Source organism: Lissotriton vulgaris, chromosome 12 (genome assembly GCF_964263255.1).
Source record: "Lissotriton vulgaris chromosome 12, aLisVul1.2, whole genome shotgun sequence".
NCBI classification, from domain to species: domain Eukaryota; kingdom Metazoa; phylum Chordata; class Amphibia; order Caudata; family Salamandridae; genus Lissotriton; species Lissotriton vulgaris.
The window spans coordinates 796,414,880-796,427,313 of NC_141700.1; the positions used below are offsets into that span (position 1 = coordinate 796,414,880).

The following is a 12,434-nucleotide window of genomic DNA, read 5'->3' on the forward strand; positions in this document are numbered from 1 at the left end:
CAAGCTGTGAACATGCAGGGCGAGGTCAGGGATGATCAACATACGCTGCTTAAACAGAATAATGGATGCTTTCGTGACTATACCGCAGCACCAACAAACGTAGCCTATCAGGAAATCTCCAACAGATCCAGAAGGCCAGAAGACTGGTAGAGACCAATGGCAGCCTGTGTCACAAATTGAGGATAACTGTTTTCTGGGCCTGTTCTTTATAGCTGTTGTATCCTGCAACAGTTCTATGAGTTCCTATGAGTGCTTTCCCATGTCTCTTGACTCATCGGGTTTTTTTGTGTCGTTTTGAGATCTCACCATCCATTGATGTGGTCTCCCTTCCATCCGCTTTGTAGTGGAGTTAGGTGGAACTAATAGTTTCAAACAGTGGATGCACAGTCACCATGTAGCTGACCTGGTCTCTGGTTGTGCAGGAGGTATCTCCAAATTCTGTGAAATTCAGGATAGAGATGTACAATATTGGACCTATTTCAGGCTCACTGGCTCAATGTTGAAGAAAGTGAAGATGCCTCACTGACCGGCGGGGAAGTCCGTGGCCTCGGAAAAAGATACACTTCGCTTCAGGGTGACATCATTACTCTCATTCATAGACCTATTTGAGCATATCAGCAGAAAAGGAGCATTTAGAACATTCATCGAGATGGAGAATGGTTTAAAGGAGACCCCATCACAATGTGAAGAACTCCCCCTGTTTCACGGATGTGTGCGGTCTGATCTTCCTATTAACTGTCCAAGTACTAGGACAATACAGACTGAAAGGAGACCGTTGCCAGTGAAAGGAGGCACACTCGAGGTTGAGGTAAGTGCTCCTTTATTTCCATCCGTCACACATCCGCGACCGGCAGCAACTGCCGTCATCCCCGCTCCCGAGTCCCACGCAAGGAAAACCTACGTGTCCCCGCCTTCTACCCCCACATTCCACATATCCCAACACAGAGCAATTTATTATATAAGTAAAAGTGTTTTATTTTTTGTCCCCTAACAGTTTTGTAACATACAACTGCCATTAGTATGGCATTCTGGTGCTCGGCTCTGGTAGAACCAATACAACAATTTAGTTTACTTAAAAATGTGTACAAATAGGTGATATATCAAACAGCAGATATACATTTATGAAAAAACAAGTCTCTTCAATAACCACTCTTCACCAAGTGGTACTAACTGGCATTACAGTTGACTTGATTCAGAAACACATACTCCGACTAAAGACATTTATCTTGTTACTCACTGGCTTCTTAGTGCAACCATTTGGAAACAAAAATCGTGAGGTAGCATGGATTTGTTTTTTAAGATAATCCAGTCACTTGAAATTGAGAAATAGGACAGGCATCCCCTTAAGCATCACTCCCCAACTTTCACCTTATCCATCAGAGTTATGGTGCTTACCTGTAAACGCCACAGTTGAGAGTCCCTGACTAAACAGCAAGTCTCGAAGCCGCGCTACCTCCTCCTTCAACTCCCTGATCAGTCGGGCGTTGGGGTCTTCATTGATAATGGCATTGCATTTAATCTGTTTGGCTCTGTCAGCATATCTGAAACAAATGAACATCTCATGACCACAAAGCATGTGCAAACTAAGATAATTCATTCAGAAGGGTAAGCATATAAAAGTGAGTTGATGTAGGAGATCTGCGGTCATATGAAAGTTATGCCTTAAATTAGAAAGCAATGGCAAAGTGAATCATGCTATAGTTTAAATTATTTTATCGATTCATTCCATTATCAATGAAAAAACATCAGTCACAGAAAGGATAGTTGTTTGCAAAATTATAAGAAAATACGTAATAAAATAAATATTTTGCATCATTATCTAATCACAATGCGGGCTCGGCTGCCTTGCGGATACTAGACAGTCTGACTTAGAACATGACAGAATCGTCAAATATATTTTTCAAGTAGCACCATATCTATCCTGCTTCATTAAAATCCGTCCACCAAGCACAAAAAGGTAGCACCTGTATACCTTCCTCATTTAAGGTCACCATTACTGAGCAGAAGATACTTTACTTATTTGCTGTTTGAGTTAAGTGTATATCTTTGCAGTCTGATGGTGGAGTTTGTTTTTAAGGTGTCAAGCTATGGTTGTTTTACCCCCATTTTCCAACCTGGCCGTCAAAGTAGAAATCAAAGAGTAGAATGTTGCTGAGATTTAAGGTGTACTTTCAAGTTGTGAAAAACTTACATTACGTATGCTTTATCATAAGGAATGTCAATTGAAAATGTACATTTTTCACTCCATTGGGGTACCCCCCCTTTCCCCCCAAAGAAGCAGTTGTACAAATATAATAATGATATAATAGTTGGCAATCAATCTCCAAGTGTTCAGATAAATTACATGTGTGTTGTAGAATACATTTAAATAACATACAGTGGTGCCCAAGAAAGTACAGGATATCAGCTCTCTCTTAATAGAAGAAGTTGCAAAGGATAAGTTACATACCTTCTATAATGCCTTATCTGGTAAAGAAATCATCTAGCCGCAGATTCCTTACCCTTGAGCTTCCCAGTTCTGGTGAAGTGAGCCCTTAAGCCTTCAGGAAGCTGCCTACTGGCCAGAGCGTAGCAAATTTTGATGCAGACGACGGCCCATCGCAAGATAGTCCTCTTTATTTTTTTGGGGGAAATTTGTTGAGCGCACAAATACCCGAGGGTGTCTTGGCGCTGAGTGTCCACTATACTTATCCATGAGTAGTTATTGATTGTGCAGCCAGGTTATCTTGTTCATGAATAGTTATTGTTTGAACAAACGGGTCTTTATCTGTTTGCGGAAAGAAAGAAGGGAAGTACAGGTTTTGATGTGGCTTGGAAGACTGTTCCATAGTTTGGTAGTGGTCACTATAAAGGACCTGTCTCCCCAAGAGACCTTAGTCCTGGGAACCTGCATAAGACCGGCAGTAGAAGATCGAAGGGATCTGACAGGGTCTTCTTTACCGCACGGCCTTTTCTTTGTTCACCCAAAATTCTTTAGTGTGGTCAAGGTAGAACAACAATGCTCTTTTTGGGTCTAGACACGGGAGTCGCTTCTCTTCTTTAGAGAGGTGCGGAGGAAAGTAGAAAGTGGGCAAAGGGACAAACTATCCCGCATGGAATGTTACCACTTTCAGTTATAAAGAGGCCCTAGTGCGAAGCACCAACTTATCAGGGAAGATGGTCAGGTAAGGAGGCTTAGATTTCAGAGTCTCCAATTCACTCACCCTCCTGGCAGATGTAATCACGACTAAAAAGGCTATTTTGATAGTAAGTAGCCACAGGGGCAACTGTGTAGAGGTTCAAATGGAGTGCACATTAGAAAGGTAAGAACTAAATTAAGGTCCCACTGAGGCATAATGAAAGGAGAAAGTGGGAACATATGTACAAGTCCTTTAAGGAATCTATTTACAATGGGAGATTTGAATAATGAGGGTTGGTCCAGCAGCCTCAGGAAGGCAGACAGGACCAAAAAGTACCCTTTCGAGTACCCAGTGCAGAGCCCTGCTGGACAAAGGTCAAAATAAAAAGCAAAACGTGAGAAAGGAAAGCAGAAACAGGATCAATTGGCCTTTCTGTACAATATTTTACAAATATGTGCCACTGGCAGGCATACATGGTCAGGGAAGAGGGATGCCTGGCTGCCAAAATAACATTACAGACTTCGGGAGGAAGGTCGAGTGCTATCAACTGCCACTGCTCAATCTCCAAGCAAGAGCCTCCGAAAGGGGCAGCCTAATCGGAGGATCGATGCTCAGTTGGAGAAGCTCTGGATACCAGACTCCCCGGGCCCAGTGCAGAGCCACGATAATGACTGGGCCTAGTTGCTCCTGATCTTCTTGAGCACTATGGACAGGAGTAATATTGGTGGAAAGGCGTATAGGAGGCCTGAGCTTTACTCAAGACAAAAAGAGTCTCTGAGCGACAGCCCCTTGGATACTCCAGCATTCACAAAACTGCTGACATTGAGCGTTCTCAGGGGAGGGGAATAGATTTAACCAAGGCTCTCCCCAATGCTGAAAGACACCTTGCGCCAACTCCAGATGGAGACGCTATTTCTGATCCGCTAGGCATCAAAGGCTGAGTTTGTCCGCCCTGGCGTTCAGAGAACCTGCCAGGTGTTGAACCACCAGGGATATGCCCTGCTGTTCCAGCCATGCCCAGGGATGCAGGGCCACTTGACAAAGGGTCAATAACCCCGCCCCACCCGGTTTGTTGCAGTACCACATGGCGGTGAACACTTGAACCAGCTTTCCCTTGATTGAAGGAAGAAAGGCTTTCAATGCCAAGGGAAAGTATCTTGGGAGGTAGGGGGTAGGATGGTTGGTAAGGAAATTAGGGTCACCTGGTGCAGGGCGATGGCAGCAGGCAATTGTCCTATTCACAGGAGCCCCTGTGATGGGCTTGGACCGGGTCCCCAAAAGGACTTCAGTTACGGCCTCATTGAAAGGCAGCAGGGGTTCCGAGGGGGAGACACTAGGCTGCTGGACCTCCGTGAAGATATTAATCTTGACTGCCAGGTAAGGGACCTCAGCTGCCCTTCACACCACCATAGCGTATGATATTCCCTCCACACCACGGTAGGGGGAGAAAGCAAGCCACAATCTGGAGAAATAGATGTATCCAGTACGCTGGCCTCACTCAATTCCTCATACCAGTTAATTTCTTGATAAGACTGGTCTTGTAAAGGGTCCAGCAACCCCTCACAATCTTCCTCCATTCTCAGCCCTTCAGAATAGAGCTGAGGAAAGAACCTAAGGGTTCTATCGATGCCGATAGGCTCCAGGTAGGCTGGGATCAGAATGGGTCTGTCGCAGCTGGTGGGCCGGGACCAGAGCCACCGGCGCGAAACATGATGGAGCCTCCTCTGAGGCCCAAAGGCACACCAGTAGGGTCAGGCCACCCAAATATGAGGCACATGGCATTATAAAATTCCTTGAGCTGTTGGGCGATGGACAGGGAGAGAGTGAAGCATGCTGCAACTTATGTTTCTTGTGCTCTTACCTGACTGACTTGACAACTGAGTGTGAGAACGAAGACTTGGGACTCCTGGAGCTGTGCCCGGACCTTCCTCTCGACCGGGACAGTGAATACGACCTCCAGGGAAAACTACACAGTGTTGAACTCTGGACTGCAAGCAGCATTAAAGACCGCTCCTTTAAAGCTTTCGGAGCCTGAGCCGGCAGTCTGAGCACGACGTCGAGGCGTGGTTGCGCTCCAGGCACCAGAGACAAACCAGGTATAGGTCCATCACAGGCATGGCGTGGTGAGTGCCACCACACAGCATGAACTCAGAAGTCTTCTTGGACATGAGGTAAAAACCTACACTCCAAAAAAGGGGTCAACAAAATGTTAAAAAAAGCCTGTAAAAAGTGACAGAGGGTAGCTCTCTTCACGGATCTGCACTCGCTGCCACGGAAAGAAAAGAACTAACGTTAGCGGGCAGAGGTGACATTAATAAGACCCACCAAGGATGAAGATAGAAAGTATGATTTCAACATAAGTATGCAACATTACATGTAGAACTTTTGGTAGGTATATAGCTTTAAATGTATTTGCTATATCATTGGCCAGAGTCAACCTTCAACTGTTTGGCAATTGTGGTTACCTGGATGTCAGCATAATGTGTATCTTCTAATAGAATTTGCAAATAAGTCCAATTAAGTTTACAGCTAGATAATAAACATAAATCTGATGGCTTATTTCTACGTAACATCTAACGTTTCCAGCAAAATAGCAGTATACAAGGCTACATAATCAAATTTGCAGTGATATTAACCAAGCAGCCACAGCATAACACAGGAGGAATTTCTGCAGTTAGTTACCTTACAAATGGTTCAGCCAAGGGCATAGAGAGTTGATGACAAAGGACAGCCTTGCTGTCTGCCTTGCTACATATGCATAGGTGATTTACAAGAATGCATGCTTCTGGGTGCTGACAGATTATTTCCATCCTATTAAAAAGGTCACTGTATGCAGAAACCACCAATATAATGGACTGAATGCCTGATTAACACCTATAGGTTTTATACTAAAAAGTTCTTGCATCATCTGGGCACGATCGCAATCAGGCGCATGGCAGATAGATATAGGAGGTGAGATTGCTACAAGAAACAAACCAATACAGGACAAGTGATACAAGATGCCCAATTTACAATCATGCAAGCAGTTTTCCATTTTCATACGGAAAATGCTTCTTACCAGTATGCATCGGTTCTTGGCATGTAGAGCTGTAGAATCATATACTTGTGCATAACTCGCCATCTAGTGTTGGGCTCGGAAGTTTGCATTTTGTGTTTGTCTTCGAAGAAGTCTTTGTAGTCGCGAGGTAGGTGACTCCTCCTTAATGTGATAGTGCGCATGGGCATCGACTTCATCTCCAGATTGCTTTATCATGGAGGGTTATGATGGAGTGAGTAAGAAATAGAAAGAGATATCCATGTGTGAAGAATCGAAGTAAGATAGTACTACAACAGATAGAGGTACCCAGGGAGGCGGGTGGGCGTTTAGGAATCTACACCTCTACATGCCAAGAACAGATGCATACTGGTAAGTAGCATTTTCTGTTCGAAGCATATGAGCTGTAGATTATATACTTGCATACACAGCAGTTACCTCCTTAGGGGTGGCTACCTGTATCTGTTGCAGTGGTCTGAAAAAGTGTTCTTAATACAGATTGGCCCACACTAGCTTGTTGTTTTGCTTGCACATCTACACAATAGTGTTTAGTAAAAGTGTGAGGTGTAGACCTAGTTGCTCCGTTGCAGATGTCAGCTACGGGAATGTTCCCTAAGAAAGCCATAGAAGCACATAGTTTGTGTGTGGAATGAGCTCTAGGGGGAATGGTTAATGTACGTTTGGCTTTAAGATAGCATATTTGGATGCACTTAACCACCTACTTGAAAACCCGTTTTTGAAATAGGATTGCCTTTATGAGGTGAGGAGAAAGCCACAAAGAGTTGTTTAGTTTTCCTAAAGGATTTTGTTCTTTCAATGTAGTAAAGTATCGCTCTTTTCACGACTAGCGTGTGAAAAGCTCGTTCTGTCACTGAGTCTGGTAGAGGGAAAAAAACTGGGATTTCTACAGACTGGTTAAGGTGGAAGGCAGACACGACTTTAGGGAAAAATGTTGGGTTAGTCCGAAGAACCACTTTGTTATGATGGATTTGCAAAAATGGTTCTTGTATGTTTAATGCCTGTAGTACACTAACTCTTCTAAGAGATGTGATAGCAACCAGGAAGGCTACTTTCCAAGTGAGGAACTGTAATTCGCATTAGTACAGAGGTTCAAATGGGGGACCCATAAGTCTGGTGAGGACAATATTTAGATTCCATATCGGAGAGGGTTGAGCTCTGGGTGGAATTATTCTTTTAAGTCCTTCCATAAATGCTTTGATAGCAGGTACTCTAAACAAAGACAAGTGTGGTCTGTTTTGGAGATAAGCTGCTATTGCAAAGAGATGTAGTCATAGGGATGTATATGCAAGGTTACATGGTTGTAGGTTCGAGAGATAACAGATAATGTTTTGAATAGCAGCATCAAGTGGATTGATTTTGGTATTTGTACAGTAAGTTACAAATAATTTCCACTTCGCTGCGTAGTATGCTCTGGTAGTAGGACATCTAGCCTCTTTAATTATTTTCATGCAGTCTGGCGCTAGATTGAGGTAGCCAGACTTCAGGTGCCAGATAGCAAAGTTGATTTGACTGAGATCTGGATGCCTTATCTCTCCATGGTTCTGAGTGAGAAGCTTGGGTGAGATGAGGAACTACTGATAGTTCCAAGAGGGTTGTGAACCATGGTTGTCGGGCCCATGTTGGAGCAACCTGGATCATTGTGAGGGAATGCTGTTTGAGCTTGCGAACCACTAGCGTAATGAGCGGGAGAGGCAGAAAAGCGTAAGCAAATTTTCCTGCTCAGTTCATCCATAGCGCATTGCCTTTGGTGTGGATAACTGGACACAAAGCTTGGGCAGTTTACGTTTTGGTGTGTGGCGAACAGATCTATTTCTGGGTGGCCCCACATGTTAAAGAATGGAAGAAGAACGAGGATGAAGTTCCCATTTGTGGATCTGCTGTCTTTGACGACTGAGCAGATCTGCAATTTGATTGTGTACTCCTGGGAGGTGTTTTGCAAGGAGATATATGTTTCGCGGAGTGGCCCATCTCCATATGCTTTGAGCTAGGTGTGAAAGCTGTAGAGAAAGTGTCCCCCCCTGTTTCTGTATGTAGTACATTGCTGTCATGTCTGTACAGACCAGGACAGCTTTGTCTACCACATTGAGTTGAAAGTATTTTAATGCAATAACAATTGCCAGTAATTCCAGGTATTTATGTGGAATCTTTTTTGCTGAGGGGTCCATATGCCCTGAATGGTATGGTTCTGAAGATGAGCTCCCAAGCCAGTGAGCGATGCATCCGTTAGCACTATTTGTAGAACCCGGTCGAGGAACGGCTGCCCTTTGGAAAGGTTTTGTGCGTTCCACCATTGCAGAGAGCAATGTGTGCGGCTGTACACCAACACCAGATCTGTTAACTGACTTTGAGCCTGGTTCCACTGACGTGTCAAACACTCCTGTAAGGGACGCATTTTTAGTCTTGCATAAGGGACGATTAGAATGCAAGAGGCCATCATCCCGATTAACTGCATGAACACTAAAGTTGGTATTGAGTGTTGAGGCTGAAATTGTGATACAAGAGCTTGCATGTTGAGCATCCTGACTGGGTTGGGGTATGCTTTTGAAATGTTCATTGTAGCTCCTAGATACTGTTGTGTGCCGAACAATTGGAGGTGGGATTTGTTGAGATTCACTGTGTATCCCAAGTCGTGAAGCAACTGGATTGTATTGTGTGTGTGTTGCACACAGCTGCTGTGTGACTTAGCTTTTATGAGCTAGTCATCCAGATAAGGGAACATGTGAATATGTAGTCTTCGTAAGTGAGCTGCCACTACTGCGAGGTACTTGGTGAAGACTCTGGGTGCTGTGGTCACCCCGAACGGGAGGACTTTGAACTGGTAGTGTTGACCGCCTTACCACGAACTGGAAATATTTCCTGTGAGCGGGTAAATGGGAATATGAAAGTAGGCATCACTTAAATCCAGAGTGGAGAGAAAGTCGCCTTGTTGAAGTAGTGGTAGCACCTGTTGGAGAGTGACCATGTGAAGTGGTCTGATTGAATGTAAAGGTTTAACGGTCTGAGGTCCAGTATTGGCCTCAAAGAGCCGTCCTTCTTTGGAATTAGAAAATATAGGGAGTAAACCCCTGTGCCTTGACGAGGCAAGGGAATGGTTCCATTGCGTGTTTTTGTTGAGAGAGAACATCTTGTTTTAGAAGAGTAAGATGTTCTGAGGACCTTGGACGTTGTCTGGGAGGGATGTTTGAGGGAGTGGAGGAGAGTTCCAGGCAATAACCATACTGGATAGTTTGTCTTACCCACTTGTCTGTTCTGATGGAATTCCAGACACGCAGGAACTGTGAGAGACGTCCCCCTGACAGGAGTGGGAAGATCGGGGGGGAACTGAAGGGAAGTCACTCCTTGGAGGATTGGGAGTTGCGGGTGTTGTTACCGCAGCCTCTTATTGTTGTTACCCCTGTATCTTCCTCGAAAATATCCTCTGGAGGAGGTAGTTTGATTGAGACTTCTATATGATCAAGAGGGATGTTCTGAGCTAGTAGTTTTGGAGCCAGCCCTGTAAAAGGGGTGACAAATTGCAAGGCCCCCACGACTTGGCAGTCTCAGTATCCTTTTTCATCTTTTCTAAAGATGTATCGACTGTGGGCCCAAAAAGATGCTCTTACTCGAAAGGCTGATTAAGAATAGTGGATTGCACCTCTAGCTTGAATCCGGATATCCGGAGCCAAGGGTGCTGTGTAGTAAAACGCTGGTATTAATAGGATGAGATGCTGTATCAGCCGCATCGAGGGCACATTTTACAGATGTGTTGGTTATTAGTTTACCCTCCTCATTAGGTCATAAGCTTTGTTTTTATATTGCTCAGGAAGATGTTGCATAAGGTTTTCAAGCTCATCATAGTGAGCTGTGTCATAACTAGCCAACAAAGTTTGGGCATTGGCAATCCGCCAATCATTTGCAGCCTGTGACACAATTTGTTTGTCGGATGCGTCTATGAGTTTTGATTCTTTATCAGAAGGAGGGGTGTCGCCTGTGCTCTGTGAATTAGCCCTCTTGCATGCATTAGACACCACAAGAGAATCCAAAGGGACCTGACCTCTGATGTACAATGGTTCATTGGGAGCTGCCTTATATTTTTTGTCTACCCTAGTGTTAAGAATCTTGGCTCTGACGGGTCTTTAAACACTTCTGGTGCATGTTTTAGCCTGTCTTTTAGCATTGGTAGGCTGTGGGTAGATTTTTGTGTGGGTGTAACCGTTTCTAACAAGAAGTCTTCTTCTAAGGGATCAGAGTGTAATTGCACCCCATGGTATTGGGCAGCCCTATTAATTAGTTGCGCAAACCCAATATTATAACCTGGTGTGATGGCCTAGAGGGATAGAGGTACGGTCACATTGTGTGGATCGGGATCGGTATTATAACCATCCAAAGGGTCTGTATCATGTGGGATTGTATCCGCGTCATCATTCCTATCTGGATCACCGTTCCCATCCCCCTCATTATAATCATCTTCATCATCCTGTGGTTGAGGTGAAAATGTAAGTTGTGGGGAGTGTGCTGGAGAAATTAACAAATTTCGATCAGCTGGAGAAGGAGAGGAAGGTGGAGAAGTACTAATGCCTGCTTCCTTCCGTTTAGTAGGTATTTCAGAGTCTTCTGAATGGTCCAGTTTCCTCTTTTTAGGAGGCTTGGTGGTAGCATGACCGGTTTCTGGGTCAATGTATAGTGTTTTCTGCTTTGGATCATAAAAATCTGGCACAGGCTGAGGTTTGGGTACTATGTCCTTTTTGGTGCCGAAGGCTTAGCGTCAGAATGTTTTTTGGACTTTGAAGCTTTCTGCGGGGTCTTGGACTCTTTAGCTTTTGGTGTAGGAATTTATAGCTCTGAGACCTTTTTCGGCTCCGAAGGTTTTGATTTAACCTGTTTCGGCTCCGAAGGCTTGTCCTTTGTTTGTTTTGACGCCAAGGGTTTTGGCATCGAGGTTGACTTCGGTGCAGATGAAGAAAGGTCTAGCACAGGTTTAGTTTTGGGCTTCGGTGCCTGAGGTGACTTGTCACCGGAATGGGGTTGGCTCGAGCCCGAGCTGGAAGGCTTTTCTTCCGGTTTCATAGCTGGGCCCGAAGCGGGGCGTCTGAAATATGTTTCCGGTGTCGACCTGAGCCAGAGGGCGGAGGCGTTACCGGAGCCTTTTGTTTGGGATTTGTTAGGAGAAGGGTCTCGGCACTCACGGACCGGTGAGCCGGGGTGACTGTCGATTTGTTGGCCTCGGAGACGGAGATCTCTCCTTCATTAGTTTGTTGTTCTGGATTGACATTGAGATCTGCTCCGAAGATGTCCGGTACCAAGCTGCTTTCGCAGGACATTTCGTGACGTCAAGGCTGACCTAAAAGATGCACAGGCCTCATTGTCCTTGTCTTCGTGCTCCGGGGAGAGGCAGAGATTACAAACCTCGTGTAAGTAAGTGTGTGGGAACTTAGCACCACACACCAGGGAGTCCTTTTCATTGACTGCTGGCGTGGTCGGCACGGATAGGCCCAACAGCCCACGTCGAAGATCTAGGTCGAGGACATTATATTTTCCGAAGATGCACGTCGAAAGGAAACGTGATCAAGACAATACCGTCGAGTGGTGAGGTATTGTGCGTCGAAGGGGGTTCGAGCAGGGGTGCAAAACAGCCAGTGAAAAGACAACTGTAGGACAGCTTGGATTAATGTGATTTTAAGTCTACAGGTGTTTAGACTCTGCAACAGGCACTTTATTGAACTTTCCCAGTTGTTGCCGTTGATTTAGGTCAGGCATTTTGTGCCCAAATGCCTGGAGGAGGTACCATTACCTTCTGCCCCTGAATGCAGACCTCTCCGGACATTGGAATCCCACTTTGAAAAAAACATGATTTTTCCTTTCCTCATATTGGATCTGGTCTTTAAAGACTTACGAGCTACCAAATGTATAGTTAGTATGCTAGATGGAACCAAATAAGTCATATTATGTCCCTTTGCTCTTTTTTTATTGTTTTAACATGGTTGTTGTTTTTATATTGTGATGGTTTTAAAGAACTGGAAACAATAAAAATGTATCCATCTATAATAAAGCAGCAGCTTCTGAGCAAAATCGGGAGTGGCGGGGATTAGAGATTGGCAGACCTATGGTTCCTATTGAACTGGAACATCTACAATGTTACATGTGGATAGATGACAACGTAGCAGCTTTGCATTTATTTGCTTGTGGTATGATATCAAGGAAGGTCATTGTGTCTCTTTTTATGAGTGAAATGGGTCCTCTGCACAGAATGCAGCGCATGTTTGGCTTTCATATACCAAATA

The 12,434-nt window shown here is 44.7% G+C and overlaps 1 protein-coding gene across 1 annotated transcript in view; it reads right to left on the reverse strand.

Moving 5' to 3' along the window:
* The window catches only part of KIF1C (kinesin family member 1C), a 912,154-nt gene that overhangs the window by 339,874 nt on the left and 559,846 nt on the right, over positions 1-12,434 (reverse strand). Inside the window, exon 12 of the mRNA XM_086946204.1 lies at positions 1,396-1,541. Coding sequence (XP_086802330.1) covers positions 1,396-1,541 — 146 coding nt within the window. The remainder of the gene's footprint in view (positions 1-1,395; positions 1,542-12,434) is intronic.